At 35.9% G+C, this 19277-nt stretch overlaps 1 protein-coding gene across 6 annotated transcripts in view; it reads left to right on the forward strand.

Annotated features, from left to right (window-relative positions):
* The window catches only part of map3k15 (mitogen-activated protein kinase kinase kinase 15), a 219346-nt gene that overhangs the window by 73497 nt on the left and 126572 nt on the right, over positions 1 to 19277 (forward strand). For all 6 annotated transcript variants that reach the window (XM_051926897.1, XM_051926899.1, XM_051926900.1 and 3 more), the window contains one exon: positions 12355 to 12548. In XM_051926897.1, the coding sequence (XP_051782857.1) occupies positions 12355 to 12548 (194 nt within the window). The remainder of the gene's footprint in view (positions 1 to 12354; positions 12549 to 19277) is intronic.

Consider the following 19277-nt stretch of genomic DNA (forward strand, 5'->3'; position numbering starts at 1 on the left):
GGGGAAACAAAAAGCTGGAAAAGTAAGTGGTATTAAAAAGAAATCGCTAGAGGAGCATTTTGTAATTAATTAGGTGAACTGGCAATAGGTCAGTTACATGATTGAGTATCAAAAGAGCATCTTACAGGGCAGAATCTCTACAGAAGTAAAGATAGGCAGAGGTTCACCAATCTGTAAAAAAAAGTATGTCTGCAAATTGTGGAACAATTTTAGAATAATATTCCTCAATGTAAAATTAGAAAGACTTTGAATATCTCATAATCTGCAATACGTAATACCATCAAAAGATTCCAAGAATCTGGAAAAATCTCTGCGCAATGGACAAGGCTGAAAATCAGTATTGGATGACCGTGATCTTCAGGCCCTCAGGAGGCATTGCATTAAAAACAGGCCTGATTCTGTCACTGAAGTCATTGCATGTATCAGGAACACTTTCTGTGAACACAGTTGGCTGTCCTGCCTTCTTCTCTGGGCAAAAGCTAATATAAAATGGACTGAGGCAAAGTTTAAAACTGTTCTGTGGTCAGACAAATCGAAATTTTAAATTATTTTTGGAAAACATGGATGCCACAGCCACTGGACTAAAGAGGAGAAGGACTGTCCAGTTTATTATCAGCGCTCAGTTGAAAAGCCTGCATCTCTGATGTTTTGTGGGTACATTACTGTGCACGGAATTGGCAGCTTGCACATCTGGAAAGGCACCGTTAATGCTTAAAGGTATATACAGGTTTCAGAGAACGTATGATCCCATCAATAAAACATCTTTTTCAGGGAGGGCCTTGCATACAGTCATGGCCGAAATTATCGGCACCCCTGGAATTTTCCTTGAAAATGCACCATTTCTCCCGGAAAATTGTTGTAATTACAAATGTTTTGGTATACACATGTTTATTTCCTTTATGTGCATTGGAACAACACAAAAAAACAGAGAAAAAAAGCCAAATCTGACATAATTTCACACAAAACTCAAAAACCGGGCTGGACAAAGTTATTGGCACCCTCTACTTAATATTTGGTTGCACGCCCTTTGGAAAAAATAACTGAAATCAAGCGCTTCCTATAACCATCAACAAGCTTGTTACACCTCTCAAATGGAATTTCTGACCACTCTTCTTTTGCAAACTGGTCAAGGTTTCTCAGATTTGAAAGGCGCCTTCTCTCAACAGCAATTTTGAGATCTCTCCATAAGTGTTCAATCAGAATTAGATCCAGACTAATTGCTGGCCACTTCAGAACTCTCCAGCGCTTTGTCTTCAACTATTTCTGAGTGCTTTTAGAGGTATGTTTGGGGTCATTGTCCTGCTGCAACACCCATGACCTCTGACGCAGACCCAGCTTTCTGACACTGGGCCCTACATTGCACCCCAATATCTTTTGGTAGTCTTCAGATTTCATGATGCGTTGCACACAGTCAAGGCATCCAGTGCCAGAGGCAGCAAAACATCTTAGAACCTCCACCATGTTTGACTGTAGGTACTGTGTTCTTTTCTTTGTAGGCCTCATTCCGTTTTCTGTAAACAGTAGAATGATGAGCTTTACCAAAAAGCTCTACCTTGGTCTCATCTGTCCACAAGACGTTTGCCCAGAAGGATTTTGGCTTCCTCAAGTACATTTTGGCAAAATCCAGTCTGGCTTTTTTATGTTTCTGTGTCAGCAGTGGGGTCCTCCTGGCTCTCCTGCCATAGCGTTTCATTTCGTTCAGATGTCGATGGATAGTTTGAGCTGACACTGTTGCACCCTGAGCCTACAGAACAGCTTGAATATGTTTTGAAGTTGATTGGGGTTGTTTATCCACCATTTGGACTATCCTTCGTTGCAGTCTTTTATCAATTTTTCTCTTCCGTCCACGTCTAGGGAGATTAGCTACAGTGCCATGTGTTGTGAACTTCTTGATTATGTTGCGCACAGTGGACAAAGGAACATGAAGATCTCTGGAGATGGACTTGTAGCCTTGAGATTGTTGATATTTTTCCACAATTTTTGTTGTCAAGTCCTCAGACAATTCTCTGCTCTTCTTTCTGTTCTCCATGCTTAGTGTGGCACACTCAGACACACAACAGAAAGGTTGAGTCAACTTTTCTCCATTTTAACTGGCTTCAGGTGTGATTGCTATATTGCCAGCACCTGTTTCTTGCCACAGGTGAGTTCAAACGAGCATCATATGCTTGAAATAAAACGATTTACCCACAATTTTGAAAGGGTGCCAATAATTTTGTCCGGCCCATTTTTTGGAGTTCTGTGTGACATGATTTCAGATTTGGCTTTTTTTCTGTTTTTTGTGTTGTTCCAATGCACATAAAGGAAATAAACATCCATCCATCCATCCATTTTCCAACCCGCTGAATCCGAACACAGGGTCACGGGGGGGAAATAAACATGTATATACAAAAACATTTGTAACTGCAATAATTTTCTGGGAGAAATGGTGCATTTTCTGGGAAAATTCCAGGGGGGCCGATAATTTCGGCCATGACTGTATTTCAGCAAGACAATGGCATACTGCATCTATTACAACAGCATGGTTTCATAATAGACGAGTCCCTGTGCTGAATGGGCCAGCCTGCAGTCCAGACCTTTTACCAAATGAAAACATTTGGCGCTTCATGAAACCGAAAATACGACAAAGAAGACCCAGGACTATTGAGCAGCTAGATCTCTATATTCAACAAGAATGGGACAACATTTCTCTCAAAAAAAGTTCAGCAAATGAATTCCTCAGTCCCCAGACGGTTATGGACTGTTGGGATGCTACACAGTCTTCAACATGGCCCTGCCCCAACTTTTTTGGAGACATGTTGCTGCCATCAAATTCAAAATGACATTCTTTTCTTAAAAGTTGTACATTTTCTCAGTTTAAACATTTAATATGTTTTCTGTGTTCTATTGTGAATAAAGTATTCATGAGATTTACTAATCATTGTATACTTTTTTTATTTAAATTATTACTCAACGTACCAACTTTTTGGGAATTAGGGTTGAATATAAAGTATACTATTTATTTTTTTGGTGGTTTTTGTTAACTGGCTCAAGCAACATGAAACTATGAATTTCATTGTACTATGTACACATGATAATAAAGCTGATGTGCCTTTATTTGAGGGGTGCTGGACCACTTCATAAATATCCATGTGCACACTTGGGATAAAAAGTACCTCCATGTAATTTATTATATACTAAGAATGAAACACGTTTCCTGGCATTATTAGATAGCATCACTAGCCAGTAAACTACCTACTGCTTTCTTGTGTAAGTTGACTGTAGTGAGGAGCTAGTACAGAGGTGTCAAACTCTGATCTTGGAGGACCTCAATGTCTACAGGTTTTTGTTCCAGTCACTTCTTCCATTATTAACCAGTTACTGTTGCTAAATAAACAGACTCTTTTGGTTAATTTTAATTGACTTGCTTGTTATGACTCAAGGCCTCAAAGTCCATCCAATTTCTTAATTAGAAACCCACTGTTCTTGTTAGTTTAACCAATTATTTAATTCCTTGTCCTGCTGGTGCCCATATTCTGCCACACTAAACATTTTCAAAACTTGATTTTCTTTTTTCTGATGGAATCATCAATATGTTTTGTGGACTACGCCAATCGATATTTCTCAGACTTTCACCTAATAGATAACAGGTGCAAATTAGATCAGGATAGATTGTCATGTTGGATTGCTTTGTATATCTTTGTTGTTCGATTGTTGATCAAGGAAGAAAAACAAAAGTTCTGACTCTAACAAAGTCAAATAAAATGAAGACAAAAAGTGTTTTATTATCAGTACTAATTGAATAGTAATTAACAAATTGACAGAAAAGTTAAACTGCAGCCACTGTGACCCTCTAGGAGCCAAGTTCGACCTCTCTGATTGAGTGTAATGTATCATGAGGACAAAAACCAAATTGCATGATTTTTCTGAATTTAATGCCTATGCATTATATATTGACTTCAAGGTGGAAATGCGTCCTTGAAATGTCATTTAATTTTTTATTTTAAATACTATTGCTTAGCTTCATCTAATCTTATTCAAAATGGCCTTCTACAACAAGCTGTCATAACTTTGATGTGTACAATGGTTGAGATAGCAATGTTATTTTAATAATTCTTTTGCCTTAAAGGGTTACTTTAGCTGCAGAAGCAATGGCATGAAATGATGTAATTATATTTTTGAATTCTGGATCCTTGAGATGATACGCCCTTTGAGCCAATTACACTTATAGTGTTTTTTTTTTTCTTAATGTTGTCCATTAGTTATTATCTATAAGAGAAATGAAAAAACTTAATGACAGGTTATGTTTAAATCTTTAATTTGTTGGGCTTTAGTAAAGTTGTCCCATTTTGTTTATGTTTTGCTTAAAAAAGCTTTGTGGTGGTTACAATTGATAGTAAGATATCGATCAAGAGTTACTTAATAGAATGCTCCACACACAGATTATTTTTACTTACCACATGTAATTTGTAGTGGAGGCCAAGAAAAACATGTAATAGAGGGAAAAAAACTTTATGATGTAATAAAACCCAATGGTGTTTAGTTCTACACAACGGCAAAATAAAATGAAAATGAAAATTATCTATGGAATGACGAAAAAAAATGTTATGTTACTTGTGTTGCATAATCCACATGTCCGTTATCCAGTCATCCTTAAAACATGCAAAACATATGCATTTTTTTTTTTTGCTAAAATATTTAAAATATTGCTAAGTACATACTACTGGAATTATCATAAACAGAAAAACACATTCCTATAATATAGTGTTTTTGAGATGAAAATCTGCCTCTTTCCTTCATTCATTGGTGAAGATTCTTGTCTTTGTTTCCACCCCTTATAGATAGACAGGTAGAAGCTTTATTAATCCCGAAGGAAATTGCAGGGTTTCAGCAGTAGGAAAAAAAAACACAAATAAACATATAGCAAGAATTAAAATAATCTTAAGTACAGTATGCTAAAAAGGTACAAATACACATATAACAAGATTTTTCTTCATTCAGCAAAATGTAGGCATTTACTAAGTGTAAAGTGAATAAAACTGTACATACTTAAAATATTTTACAGTAGAAAATGCCAGTCACTGGCATAGTATATTGGCACAGTATATTGCACATAATGTCAATATCTGTTAAGAGGTCTGCTAGACCAGCTTGGTACCATTCGGCAAATGGGGAAAAATACCTTCTCAAATAACTCCTTATAGAGCCTGATGGCTAAAGGATAGAAATGACCTTATGTAGCATTTCCTGGAGCAATGCAGTTGTTTCAGTCTGTTACTAAACATGCTCTTCTGTTTAATCAAGACTGCATACAGAGAATGAAAGTCATTACCCAGGATAGTAATCAGCTTCCTAAATGACCTCTGTTTTAGCACTTCTTCCAGTGAGTCCAGCCTGATTCCCAAGATTGTACTAGCCTTTTTATTTAGTCTGTTGGCATTACCGGCAGTAAAGATTTTTCCCCAGCACATTATTACTCAGAAGATGGCACTGGCCTCTACAGACTGGTAAAAAAATGTAAGAGTGGCCTGAATACATCAAACGACCTTAACCTCCTCATAAAATAAAAGCAACTCTGACCCTTCTTGTATAAATTCTCTGTGGTGGTACTTCATTCAAGCATGTTGTTCAGACGCACCCCAAGGTATATGTATGTCCTCACTACCACCAAATCTTTTCCATCATTGAGAACTGGGGTAGAGTGTGCCCTCTTGAAGTCTATGATTATTTCCTTTGCCTTACTGATATTGATTTCAATTTGTATATGCTACATGTTTATTCTAGCATACTTGTTATTTTTACTTGTGTGACTGTTGCTGCAAGTTTAAGGCCACAGTAACACATATAATAATTCTGCTACACAATAGAGGTAGCAGATTTTTTTAGTTTTTTTCTTCTTATTGCAGTGTAGATTTCACTGGCTAGCAAAGTAGTCGGAAATGATGAGTGGAGACATAAAGATAAAGCTTACAATGAAGAACATCAACATCACACACATTTCCTATATGGCTTCCTTCTAAATTATATCTCTAATAGACAAAGATGTACTGAAAGCATATTAATGAACCCAAAACTGTGGATTGTATCATGAGGTTTGTTTATCATTACACCCTTATTATGGTATTAATTTTTGCTTGTTTTTTAAAATTCTACTTTGAGGTTTCTTTTACTCTCCACGGTGTTTTCATCAGAGAGGTCGGTGTTTTTCTGCCATCCTCTCTGGTGTTTGTCTATAGGTTTTACTTTGTGATGGATCCAACTTTACAAGCCATACTGAACACTAACATCTTCAGTCAAGTACATTTCTACTCCATTTTATATTAAAAAATGAGTAGTATCCAAATCAATTCAATTGAAATGAGTGTAGAGAGTAAAGAGTAAATGCTTGTCACTTAAATGATAACAAATGCTAAAAATAGTGACTGCAAATTCACCATGGCCTTAGTCAGTCTATGGCAGTTTAACACATGTTCTTCATTTAGGGCAGTAAACAATGCAGTTACTAAATATCTATGTTGCTAAAATGAACCTTTGAAGAAAGAAACATCACGAAAAAAGTGAAAATGTGTCATAAAATACTTCTGTGCTTTACAAAGGGATGCTTAATCATTTCACTGTCACTGCATAGATAATATTTCTAGAATTAATGCAGTCTGGCAGTAAGTAATACGTGATAAAATTAAAAATGAACTATGCTAATTAACTTGACCCTATACAACTGTTAGCCAATGCTTTAATGAGTTTGATTTATTTGTTTTCCATCATGTGTAATATGTTTGTATAAATGTTATGAATGACCACAGATGATTATACTATATTTATGTAAAGCAACTTTTAGCTGTAACAAAAAATATCATAGCTGTTTATTGAGATATTGTCTTACCTTCTTTTTTAGAAGCTGATTAAGCAATGCATTGCAATAGTAAAGGTATTACTTATATCATCTAATGCTGAATGTACTACAGTATATATGTACTTTCTAGCTGTGTAATGTAAAGATTTCTAGTGTTGTAATGGAAACAGATTTTAGAGTAAATTGCAAATTGTTTATTGTTTTATCTCTTGCATTAAAATGTAATACTATAATGAAACATGAAATTTTGATAGTATTGTCCATACCATCATAGGAAATGATGTTGTTTACTAAGGAGAAGAGATCATGTAGAATTATGCCATTTTAAAAGATTACAAGGTTAATTGAATCTTTTTGTGGTTAAAATTTAGATTTAGATTTTCAGATTTGTTTGATATACAGTAGTAGAGATTCTAGTTAATTTTGTCATGATGATTTTCTTTCATAATCTCGCACAATCTGTTCAGGTATTGCATACAAAAGGGACAAATGCCAAAAAATGTGATTACAAGTCATTTTTGTCATATGAAGCTTGTAGGGAAGGTTCCTGTCTTTGACTCTGTCAAGAGAAACCTGATTCTGTCACCCCAGTTCCTCAAACAGATTGTATTTTCTGAAATTGGATGGATGGGTGGAAAAATGAATGTTATATAATAAAAATGATAAAACATAAGTCATGATGATTGGTGTAGGCTTTGTGGAGCACCACCCTACCCTTATCTTCTAATGTAAAGATTTGATACTAATGCTGTCCTTGATATTACTAACATCATGATTTCAGTCTAGAACCATGAAATCCTGGTGCCTTGCTTTCTGTAATCCTATAAATTGTAATTTTCTTGTTACCTGTTTAACCATTTTATGTTCTGAATTTTTTTGAGTTGTATTGTTGTGAATACTTATAATAATAATATGGGTAAAAATTCCTGGTATGTTACATAGTGATATGAGTATAGAAGTAGTAGCATTTGTTTTAAATGTAGTAGTAGGGAAGCTTTTATATAATGATGGCTCAAGACCCCAACAATGTAAGGTGTAATGGCAGAAGATAAAGTAAGGAAGTAAGGGACGCTTTCTGTATGTTAGTGAGCTGCAGCATTTAAAGCTTAGGCATCAGTTGTGATCCTCTATGGTAGTGTTATCCCACGTCCAAGAGCTGGAAGACGGCTTGTATGGCTGTGTTATTTCAGGTAGCAGGTTCAGCCAGCAGTCACCTTCTGCTAACTGAGCACAAAACTAACACTGTGCAACCATTTTCTTTCTTGCTTTTTTGCACACTTCTGAAAATGGATGTGATAAAAAATAGTAATAATTATCAGATTTGAAAATGAACTGATAATGAGTTTAGCATCACAAGTCATGTCACATTAGCAGCTATTGGGCTGGAATTTAACACATCCTCTTAACATCCGCACTATTTCCCAGGTGGGTGGGAAAGACAATAGTTGAAGCACATAATCTTTTGCAGGTGTTGGTGTATATTTACTTTATCTTGATTTTTGGCTGGGTTGTACATTTAAAGTAAAGGTGTATTATGGGAATGAGACAAGCTTAAATTCGTTTTGTTAATCAATTTGAAGTTGATTGAATTGAGACACACCTGCTTCATTTAAATTTTGCATATAAAATGAAAAGCAATAATTAAAACATGCTTTAACATTAATAAATCTATTAAGTCTTCTCTGTATAAAGAAATGATTTACTATGATCACCTCAAAATACTTGTTTTATTGTGACAGATACTGTTCCTTGTATTTAATAAGTATACATGTTACTTAGTAACTAGCTATTCAAGTTCAGGTTTATTGTCATTTACATAGTATGACTAAAGTCTCATTTGCATGTACCATGTAAAAACAATGACACACACAAAAAAATGTACATACGTGGATTGAAACATTGACCCATACATACATACACATATACATACACACACACATACTTTATATCAATTAATATTATATATATTATATATACACTATGTGTGTGTTTGTGTATATGTATGTATTCTACTGGCCCTGTACAATTTGCTGTAAGGGAGAAATAAAAAAAAAAACTATGAAATAATTGCTTTTGGTTATACTGTTTACATTTCTAAGGCAATATATCTTATACTATATAAACGTCTACGCGTGGAAGCGTGTGTTTCTATCTGTTCGGCCTGGAAGTGAGAGGTGGAGTCAGGGTTAGGGCTCCACCTCCAAAGAAACAGAAACTTGCTTAGCCGCTAATACACAAGTGAGACCACCACGTCAGAAAAGCGAAACCCCTGAAGACAGAGACACTCACTTAGCCGCTAATACACAAGCAAGGTGCGCACGTCAGCAAAAAGAAATCTCCAAAGACAGAGACATTCATTTGGCTGCTAATAAACAAGCGAGGCGAGCACATTGGCAAAATGGTATCCTTTTTACTTTTCCTCATGCCGCTATTACACAAGCGAGGTGAGCACATCAGCGAAACGAAACATCCGAAGAAAGAGACACTCGCTTTGCCGCTAATACAGAAGCGATGAGAAAACGTCTGCAAAACGAAACCTCCTAGGAGAGAGATGCCCAGAGTAGTTCCTTTCAATTACCTGACATCTGTACATTTCAATTTTTTTTTCTGACAATTTCAATAGTTTCCAGGATATAGTGTGTGTGTGTGTATATATATATATATATATATATATATATATATATATATATATATATATATATATATAATAGTATATGAACTGAAGACAGCTGGATGTCAGTTATTTTCTATCCCTCTTTCACTGCCTTCTGCAGCGATTTATGATATTGAGAAAAGTAGTTGCCATACTAGGATTTTATGTAGCCTGTGAAAATGAAGTCTAATATGCACCTGTAGAAGTTAATTAAAATTAGCCTTCCTCAGTTGTGTGATTAATACTGGCATTGGTAAGCCTTTTTGACAAGGGCTGAAATATGTTGTATGTATCTCACCCTGCCAGTGATGGTCACTTCAAGAAATTTAAAGATGCTGACCCTCTCAACAGCATCCCCTCCAATGTAACTGAAAGTATGATCTTCTTTCTGAAATCTATGACCAGCTCCTTAGTTTTGCTTTCATTAAGGATGAGATTATTGCCCTGGCACCACTTTGACGACAGGTAAACATTCTTCTCTTTAAGTTGTCTCATCATTGTTAGTGGTCAGAACTATGATGGTGATAACATCATCAAATTTAAAGATGGAGTTGAAGCTGTATTTGGCCACACAGTAGTCAGTGAACAAGGAGTACAGAAGAGCACTCAGCACAGTATCTTGTCACTTCATTAGTCCCATGACGAGGAGTTTATTGGTCAGTTTTGCTGGTGCAATACTGTTAATTGTAAAGCTATAAGCTATAAACATGAACTCTTACAACTCAGTACTTATCATCCAGATGTGCCAAAATAGTATGAAGGGAAAGGGTTATTGTAACCTCAGAGGACCAGCTGTGACAGTATGGAGGCAATCGTGACTGTGACGATGCGGGTTCGACTCCATACTCCCATCTGCTGTTCGGGAGCCCTTGAAAAAGTGCAAAGTGCTTTTATTAAAAACAATCAACAAAACAAGTGTTCAAAATAAAGTGCAGTGCATTCAAAAACAATCTTCAAATAAATAATCCAATAAAAACAGTTGTGATACGTGGAGAGAAAAAATTAATCACGTATCATAAAGTAGTTTTTATTCCTGAGCTTTCAACCCCTGCCAGGGGTCTTCATCAGAGGATAATGCTTAGACTTACAAGAATCAAAGGCAATAAATAGCAAAACATTACGTGAAGGGGGTGGGGGTGGCTAAGTCAGTGTGATTGGGGGGGGGGGGGGGGGGGGGGGGGATTGGGTGTACAGTTTATTTATTATGAACATGTTCTTCTTAAGTTTGCATATGCTGGATTTATGTCCAAGTGTCTGTTGATGGCGTTCTCATTTGATAGCCAAGATTCGGCCAACTCTTTGGCACTTTTAGTACTGGCCTTAAATTTTACTTGTACATTGTCCCAGTTAAATGTACTGTACGTCCTGTTGATTTAGTATGCGTGTAGATCAATGAAAGTGAGTCCTGTCTTCTGACGGCGTTGCGATGTTCCTGTATACGTGTTGCGATTCTTTTTGAAGTTTGTCCTATGTATACCGCTGAGCAAGAACTTCATGGAATGCTATAAACTGCGTTTAGTATTTCTGCTATTGATTTCTTGTTTTTAGCATTAAACACGACTGTGCGCAGATTGTTCATGGGTTTGTGTGCTATTCTGACGCCTGACTTGGCCAGGATGCGCGCTGTACCTTCAGACACCTTGTGGTGATAAGGAAGTGAGTGCCAGGTGTGGTGGGGGTTCTGATTCAATTCAATTGTTTGCTGAGTTTTTTGGCGTCTTCTGTGTAAGCTCCGATTAGTGAATGTTTTGGGTGTGAACTGGGATAGAGCCATGTTTTCAAATCGATGCATTACCAGTTCCGCTAGAAGTCCTGATAACGGCGATCCCATAGGCATGCCTTCTTTCTGAGTGTAGTATTTGCCTTTGAAATGAAAGTGAGTTTTCTGGCAAAATGATATTAGGTGCATTATGTCTTTAATGGACAGTTTAGTTCTTGTCTCTATGGTGGGGTCGCTTTCCAGTTTCATTAATAGTGTTTCTGTGGCCAGATGAATCGGAATCATAGTGTATAGCGACACAACGTCAAACGATTAATCTGATACAGTATGTATGTTTGGGATATGGGTTGAAACTAGACTTCCTGATTCAAACCCAGACAGACCCTTGAAAAATTTCTAGCTGCATGACGCTATAGCTATTGAGAGAGTGCAATTTAAAAATACATTAATCTATTAACTGATTCAATGTTTCTTTGTTGGTTTATACATTCCTTATATTTAAGCAGTGATCCATGTTAAGTTCAGTTTTGCTCATAATCGTATGTCTGCCAGTGGAGGTGTAAATTATTTTGTTATTGTGACATGATCATAATAATTGATATTAGGCTAGTTAATCAAATCATCATTTTAAAATACATTTGTTTTTATGTTATAATTGCACATCTCCACCTACCTTTACAAAATAGACAAAATATTACATATATCACCTGATTAGTTAAAATAGTTATGAAATATGTAGACTTACTTGAAAATGCAACCATAATTAATTTTTCTTTCATAAAATGAGATGCTGCCTTGTCTTTAAAAATTTACATCTACTAATGATTATGTATTATTTTAATTGTTAAGAACAAAATAACAGTAGTGCTTACCAGTACTCTAATATTATACTGTAGTACAGTATGTCAGAATATGATTTATTTAGTATATGCTTATCGTTAATTACTAGCACTCATTTTAGCATAAAGTATCACTAATTGTAGGTTTAGTTTCTTCTCTCTTGTATTGTGACAGATGCTTGTGTTTTACCAGAGTGCTTAACGGCTTGAATCAAGTATATCTCAACCTTAAAGACTTTCCGCGTTTAACATTATTATTTCTAATTATGTATTTTACTTTTAATTTCTAATAATTTGTGTTCTTCTTTTCCAGGCATCCAGTGGAAATTATTATTTTATTCCATATGTGATGACTCCAAACAATGAATACATGTGCTGTGAGAATGATGCACAGAGGAGAGCTTCAGAGTACATGCAGCCAAGTTGGGATAATTTACTGGGACCACTGTGCTTACCGCTCATGGACAGATTCATCAGTCTTTTAAAGGATATTCATGTAACCTCCTGGTACGCTTTTCATTTATTTAACGTTTTTTTTTAATATCATGTAACCACTGGCCCCAAAACACACATCTGTATGAGTAAAAAAATCTCATATACCTATTATATACAGTAGTAAATGTTACAAAGGCAATTTTAAGTTTTCCATGTAGCAATACTGCATAGTAGGAATTTGATGAGTTCTCATTTTATTTTGGAATAACAATATCCTTCAGCCTCATTCCTATCACTAATATTTATGTTGAATAAGCACTAAGTGTGTCCTTTTATTCTTCTGATGCAAAATGTGTATGTTAGACTTTAATTATTTAGAATAAGCCAAATAATTAATACAACAATAACAATAAAGTCTTAAAATAAGAAATCATATTAATGCACTGTACCATTGAAAATAGCAAGCAATTGCTTACAAAGACGTTGAAAGAATTTAAAATTGTTGTTAAAATAGATTAGCTGTCAATATCAAACTAAATTCAGTTAATTGTTAATTATTCTTTGCAAGTTTTGTTTAAGGGTATAATGAATAAAACAAATGCTTGTTTTTTGAATATCAACAGTTTCAAACAATATCAAAATTGCCTGCTTTCCAGTAGATGTTTAGCATTGTTTTTGACCTTTTATTTTTACTTTTGGATTTCAAAACAGGAAGTAAATAACAATTCAGGCAACTGGCTTCACTGGATATCACATATATTTTATTATTAACTGCGTTTCAACACGAAAGCTTTGAAAATATTTAGAGGAAATATGAATATTGCGCTGTTTACAGGTACTACAAAGACATGCCAGTCTGTATCTACTGTTTATATGTGTGCATCATCAACAAGCTAATTTTTTAAATTGCATTTTGTAATAACTTGACTCATAATAAACAATCCTATTTTACAGTAAGTTCAGGAATTTAAAATTGACTGATCTCAAGCAATAAATGACATATACTAGAAGACATTATTTCCTACAGAACTGAAAATAATTTGTAGCCCACTTTCGTTTTTCTTTCTTGTAGCCAAATACTCTTTGATTAAATTGGGATACCTTTCAACAAAAAAACTGAACTTTCAAAGTGGTATTTGTGTGTTTAAAAATGTATGCAGAAATGCCTTATTATGCCATAATTGAATAATGATCATTTAGGAGAATATACTAAAATTTACTGTTTTAAATTGACAGATATTATATTTACATCATAGTGCAGTATTTAAGGAGCCTGTTAACATCTTTCTAATACTTCCTTACAAGCAACTACTGTATCTCTTAAACTTGTTTTGTTTTTTTAATTTATAATGATTTTCATAATTATGACAATGGCAGAGAAAACATGTGTATTAATCAAATTTCCAAAAGAACAGTCTTAGAAAGGAGGCAGAGGGGGTGATACATGGTAGTCTATTTAATGATTTATCAAAACCAGACTATAACGTCAAAATTCAGTCCTTCACAGTAGTTACCAAAATATCACTTATCTAATTTATTTTGTTTTTCCTAATGCCAAAACCAAAACATTGCTGAAAATCGTTATCCTACCACATAATCACTACCAAAAGTAAATCTTTTATTTTTGTGCTTTTGTAGGTTGTTTTGCCCTAAGCTGAATCAAAATTCTGTTGCATCTCTCTGCACAACGTCCTTAATTCAGTTACAGAATGTAACACAGAACTCCAGTACACCACCTAGATTTGTTTACAGTATAGGGTGTACCCTTTACATGCACTAGGTTGTGTTTAATAACCAGAATATAGTAAAATGTACCATTTTCAAAACGCTGTTGATGTAATAAAGGTTTATTATTTTACAAACGTAGTTCCAATGTGCACACAAAACTCCAAGAGAGACGAAACTCCCAAGGGTGAATCCTCCCGTTTGATTAATTATATTAATGATATTGTCAATATAAAAGATTTATTCTGATCAGTTTATTAAATTAGGACTATATACAAATAATTTAAATTAGAATGTCTTATATTTACTATTTGTATCTGCCTCAATATATACACGGGATATGTACATGTAGTTAACCATTTGAGGTTCTATTAGAATATCATTAAGGTGTTGTTTTCACAATAAATTCTTCAGCTCTCATACATTCATCAGGTCATTGCAATATCATTAAACAGGAATAATATTTTGAACACTACTCATGTACTAACAGAGTTCGAAGTTGTTAAATATTTTCTAGAAAACCTCTTATGATACTTTGCATCCCATTTCTTTGTATTTTCTTAGTATTTTTTTTTCTTTTTTACTTCATGTCAATTTAAGTGACTTCATTGTTACACCATCCATACAAACTATTGCAACTTACAGTAGCACAAAACAATGTTCCCCATGACTACAGGCAACATAAAAATAAACACAGGACAAGTGCAAGACAGATAACTATACTATACTATACTATAAGAAGATAAATAAATAGGTAAGTGAATAGACAGTAATAATTTAAAATAGATAGTAAAAAATAGATAAATAGAACTTTATTTGTCTGTAGGGGGAAATTAGGCTTTTTACAGAGTCTCTTTAAATAATACATAAATAGATAGATACATATATACCATATATACACAAACACACTATAGTCTGAACACACACCAGAATGACTAAAAAGTAAGAAGATTTAAGAAGAAGTGGCAGTTACAGTCATAGTAAGGCATTATACAGGCATATTGTTCTTGGTATGAAGAAGCCTTAGTAGCGTTTCTTGACACACTTCTGCTGAGCAATTTGCTTGCTGAAAGTACTCTGTTAGCGTGTCAGAGAGGGGATGTGCAGCTTTGTTCATAATGGCATTCAGTTTTGTTTTAATTCGCTAAGACCTCCAGGGGGTTGACAATGCTTCCCTTAATTGAGCCTGCCTTCTTAATCAACTTGTTAATTTGGTGGGCCTCTCTTCAAATTATATTATTGGACCAGCACACTACAGTGTAGAAAATCGCACTGACTATCACATAGTTGTAGAAGATGTGATGGATGTCACTTTCCACATTAAAGGAATGTAGTCTGCTAAGAAAAAAGAGCCTGCTCTGTCCTTTCTTATAAAGTTCCTCTGTGTTCCAAGACCAATCCAACTTGTCATTGATGTGGACACAACAAATACTTGTAGGAGCAAAGCTCCTCAATATCCACTCCCTCAATAGTGACCGGACATATAGGCTTTTTGGTGCGGTGAAAGGTAATAACCAGTTCTTTGCTTTTGTTGATGTTAAAATGCAGACAATTCTATTTGCACCAGGAAACAAAATTTTCCACCTGACTCCCGGAGTCTCTCTCATTCCTCCAATATACCCCACAAGTGCAGAGTCATCTTAGAATTTCTGCAAGTGACATGAACTGGTATTATATTTATAGTCAGTAGTGTGCAGAGTAAAGTGAAAAAGAGTCAGGACTGTTCCATGTGGTTCTCCAGTGTTGTTCACATCCATATCAGAAATCCAGTCCTTGACTCTCGCAAACTGCATTCTGCCCGACAGACAGTCCGTTATCCAGTACACCATAAGCTCATCCACCTGCATATCCCTGAGCTTACCCCTTAACAGGGATGGCTGGATGATACGCAAGGCACTTGAGAAATCAATAACATAATCATCATCTTTTTTTTAAGACTTTTTGATCAGCTAGATAATTGCGTCTTCCACTCCGATCTTTGTCCGATAGACAAACTGCAGTGGGTCTAGGTGGGTTACTCATATAGTCCAGAACCAGTCTCTCAAAGGTTTTCATGTTGTGAGACCCAAGTGCCACTGATCTGTAGTCATTAGGTGAAGAGGTGCCTGCCTTCTTTGAAACAGGAACAATGCAAAATGTTTTCCACAGCAGTTGCACATTGTAAAGCCTTAGGGACAGACTGAAAAGGTGACATAAGACACCACAAAGTTGGTCAATTCAGGCCTTAAGAACTCAAGGACTGATTCCATCTGGTCCTGCAGCTTTTTCTGTGTGTAGCTTTCTCCATTGTCCCCTTCCTTGGACTTCAGTTATGGATATCCCATTTTGAGGGTCAGAGGTGGACTCATCACTAGCCATTACAGTTGATGTGGTAGTAGTTGTTGATGTAGTAGAGATGGTATGGGGAGACTGGTCATTGGAATGAAGTGGCAGTGGGAAAAAATGGTTCAGGATGTTAGCTCTGTCCACATCCCAATCTAGCACCTTGGCCCTGAATTGCTTGAGTCCATTAATTATGCCCAGTCCATTCCAGACATTTTGTATGTTGTTCTGAGTGAGTTTGTTTTGTACTTTAGCTTTCTTTGCCTCCTTTCCTTCACTAAGCTTTTTCTTTAAGGCTCACTGTGTGTGCTTCAGAGCATTTGCCACTACATAAATCCCGATCAGCGTGAAAAGTAACGTACGTGCACGCGCCTTCTGTCCCGCCCCAACTCCTCCCAGAATTACGTCTCTTTGAATATGCAAATCAATATAAATAGCCTTCTGTGAAAAGACAATGGGAAAAGCACAGGAGAAAATATAAGAATTTCAGCGAATACCAAGTGGAGGCAAAGGAAAAACGTACTATTTGTTGGTGTAAACAGTGGTATAATCAACAAAAGGAAGTTGATCGAGTGACAGAGTGTCGGAGAAACTCGAAAGATCAAGTTCGCAAAGTCGCACAGTGCCCGAAATAAAAAAGAAATCACATATCAAAGTCACCGTGAAAAGGCAAGTCATAACCCACCGTCTGAGTGCCATATGAAAGCTTATTAGGGTACAGAGAAAAAATAGGCACACAGTGGGAAAAACGCACAAAATGTCACTTTTAATCTCGAAATTTCCACTTTAATCACGTAGTTTATTTTGCCATTAAAGTAGAACATCATAAACTTCATCTTAAAATCGTTTATTTTACTAGCTTCTCAAGTAGCACGTTAAATGCTTTGTTCTGTATTTGATCTTCTATGTGCTCTATGTGTGTGAATCACTACGTGCTTCCGTTCTTTCTTTTTCTCCGACAGAACACAGAATCCATTACATTCGAGATATTACAGCTTTCTGAATAATTAAAATACTGAGATATATACGTGATATCATTTTCATGATAATAGGAATGAAAGCATGTTATTAAAAATGGGAACACGGTGGCGCAGTGCTTGTTCATATTTCACGCAAGAGGCTTGCTGTGCCATGCGCGACCTTCGATGAAATAATTTATTACAGAAATACTGTCTCTTTCAAACGTACTAACCTCCAATTCCTCTACTTACTTTGCTTTCTCCAAATACCCAATCGCCACACAATCAGCTCTGTAATAGACGTTAAGCCATCTGTAAGCTTAGAATGCCGATTCTTCAAAACTTTTAAGGAACATTGAAATATCTTCGTAGTACATGTTTAATTATTCTATTCGTCTATCCTTCCAGTGTCGCGTCAGCACCAGCAATAATACAGCGCAAGGCAGGAGCTATCCGTGAACTAGCTAGCGCTGCGGCACCGTATCTCACATGTTTAATTATTAACAATACAGATTATTTAAATGAAGTTAAAGTTTTATCTGTATACTATAAGCAACATATTTTGCTGCATTTCATCTTAAAAATGATATTGTCATCATACGCGCTTTATAAAGTGGCGCCGATTGTGCAATATTATAACTGTAGTGTAAGTTTACAGTGAGGTAATTGTACTTATAAGTAAACAATTCTACAAGGAGCACTTGATGGACTGATTGAGTACGTTTATAGTTCTTGGGATGAAACTGTTTCTGAAGCGCGAGGTCCGTACAGGAAAGGCTTTGACGTTTTTTGCTGTGGTTGAGGTAGTGTGTAGCCTACTTGAAACTGTATACCGATAATTCTCTTTCCGATCAGCTGCTGCTGTGATTCACACTCAGATACAGTGATATAAATACTCCGAGTGGTGCAGTGAGAGTAATATGGAAAAAGATGATCCGCAGTGGCAACCCTTAACGGGAGCAGCAAAAAGAAGAAGAAGATGCAGTGAGCGTAACAACGCTAAAGCAGTTATGGTATTTGGAATACTATGGCTATTCCCTGGACCATTATATTGCTACAGGTTAATTACAATCAGATGCATTACACTAATAAACAATATGCAGTTAATTTCAGTGTATTTATAAAGCCGCGTCAGGAACGTGGGTCTAAGAAAGAAAGGGTGATCACACAGGAACAGTAGCACTGCTTTGACGCTGGGTGCCGCCAGTCTGCAAAACCGAGCGGAGAAATTGCGTACGCCAAGGAATGAGTTACCGTGAAAATGTGCGTGGCTTTACGTCAAGTTTAGGTTTTATACATCGCGATTTGAGCGTGGAAAGGTTCGTACGCAACATTTCTGTGCGTACGCACCGTTTATACATGAGGCCCCAGATCTTTGCCTGCTGTGCACATGCAATATTTCCCCAAATCATTCATTGCCTATGGAGTATAGATGTTTTCTTACCTGTGCCTATCAGAGACTAGCAGAACAGCCTCAGAGCATACCAGTGCCAGCACCTTATAGAAATCCTTTCCTGAATCTGAAACATTAATAATTCTAAGACATCTGGTTCCAAGAATTTGCATCTATCTCACAAACATGTCATACCTGAAACCTAAGGCTTACAGTGGTGTCAAAAGAGTCTCCATTGTCTGCCCTTAACTCAACACACTAAAGAAGAATATGCTTTGTAACAAAAATATGTGTGTTATTATATGGAATTAATTGATATTTATTAAAGGAAATAGGATGTGCATATCATGAACAAGAGAAATATTGTTGCTGTCCTCTATCCTTTAACCATATATAAGGCTA

The sequence above is a fragment of the Erpetoichthys calabaricus genome, chromosome 4, assembly GCF_900747795.2.
Source record: "Erpetoichthys calabaricus chromosome 4, fErpCal1.3, whole genome shotgun sequence".
In the NCBI taxonomy this organism is placed as follows: domain Eukaryota; kingdom Metazoa; phylum Chordata; class Cladistia; order Polypteriformes; family Polypteridae; genus Erpetoichthys; species Erpetoichthys calabaricus.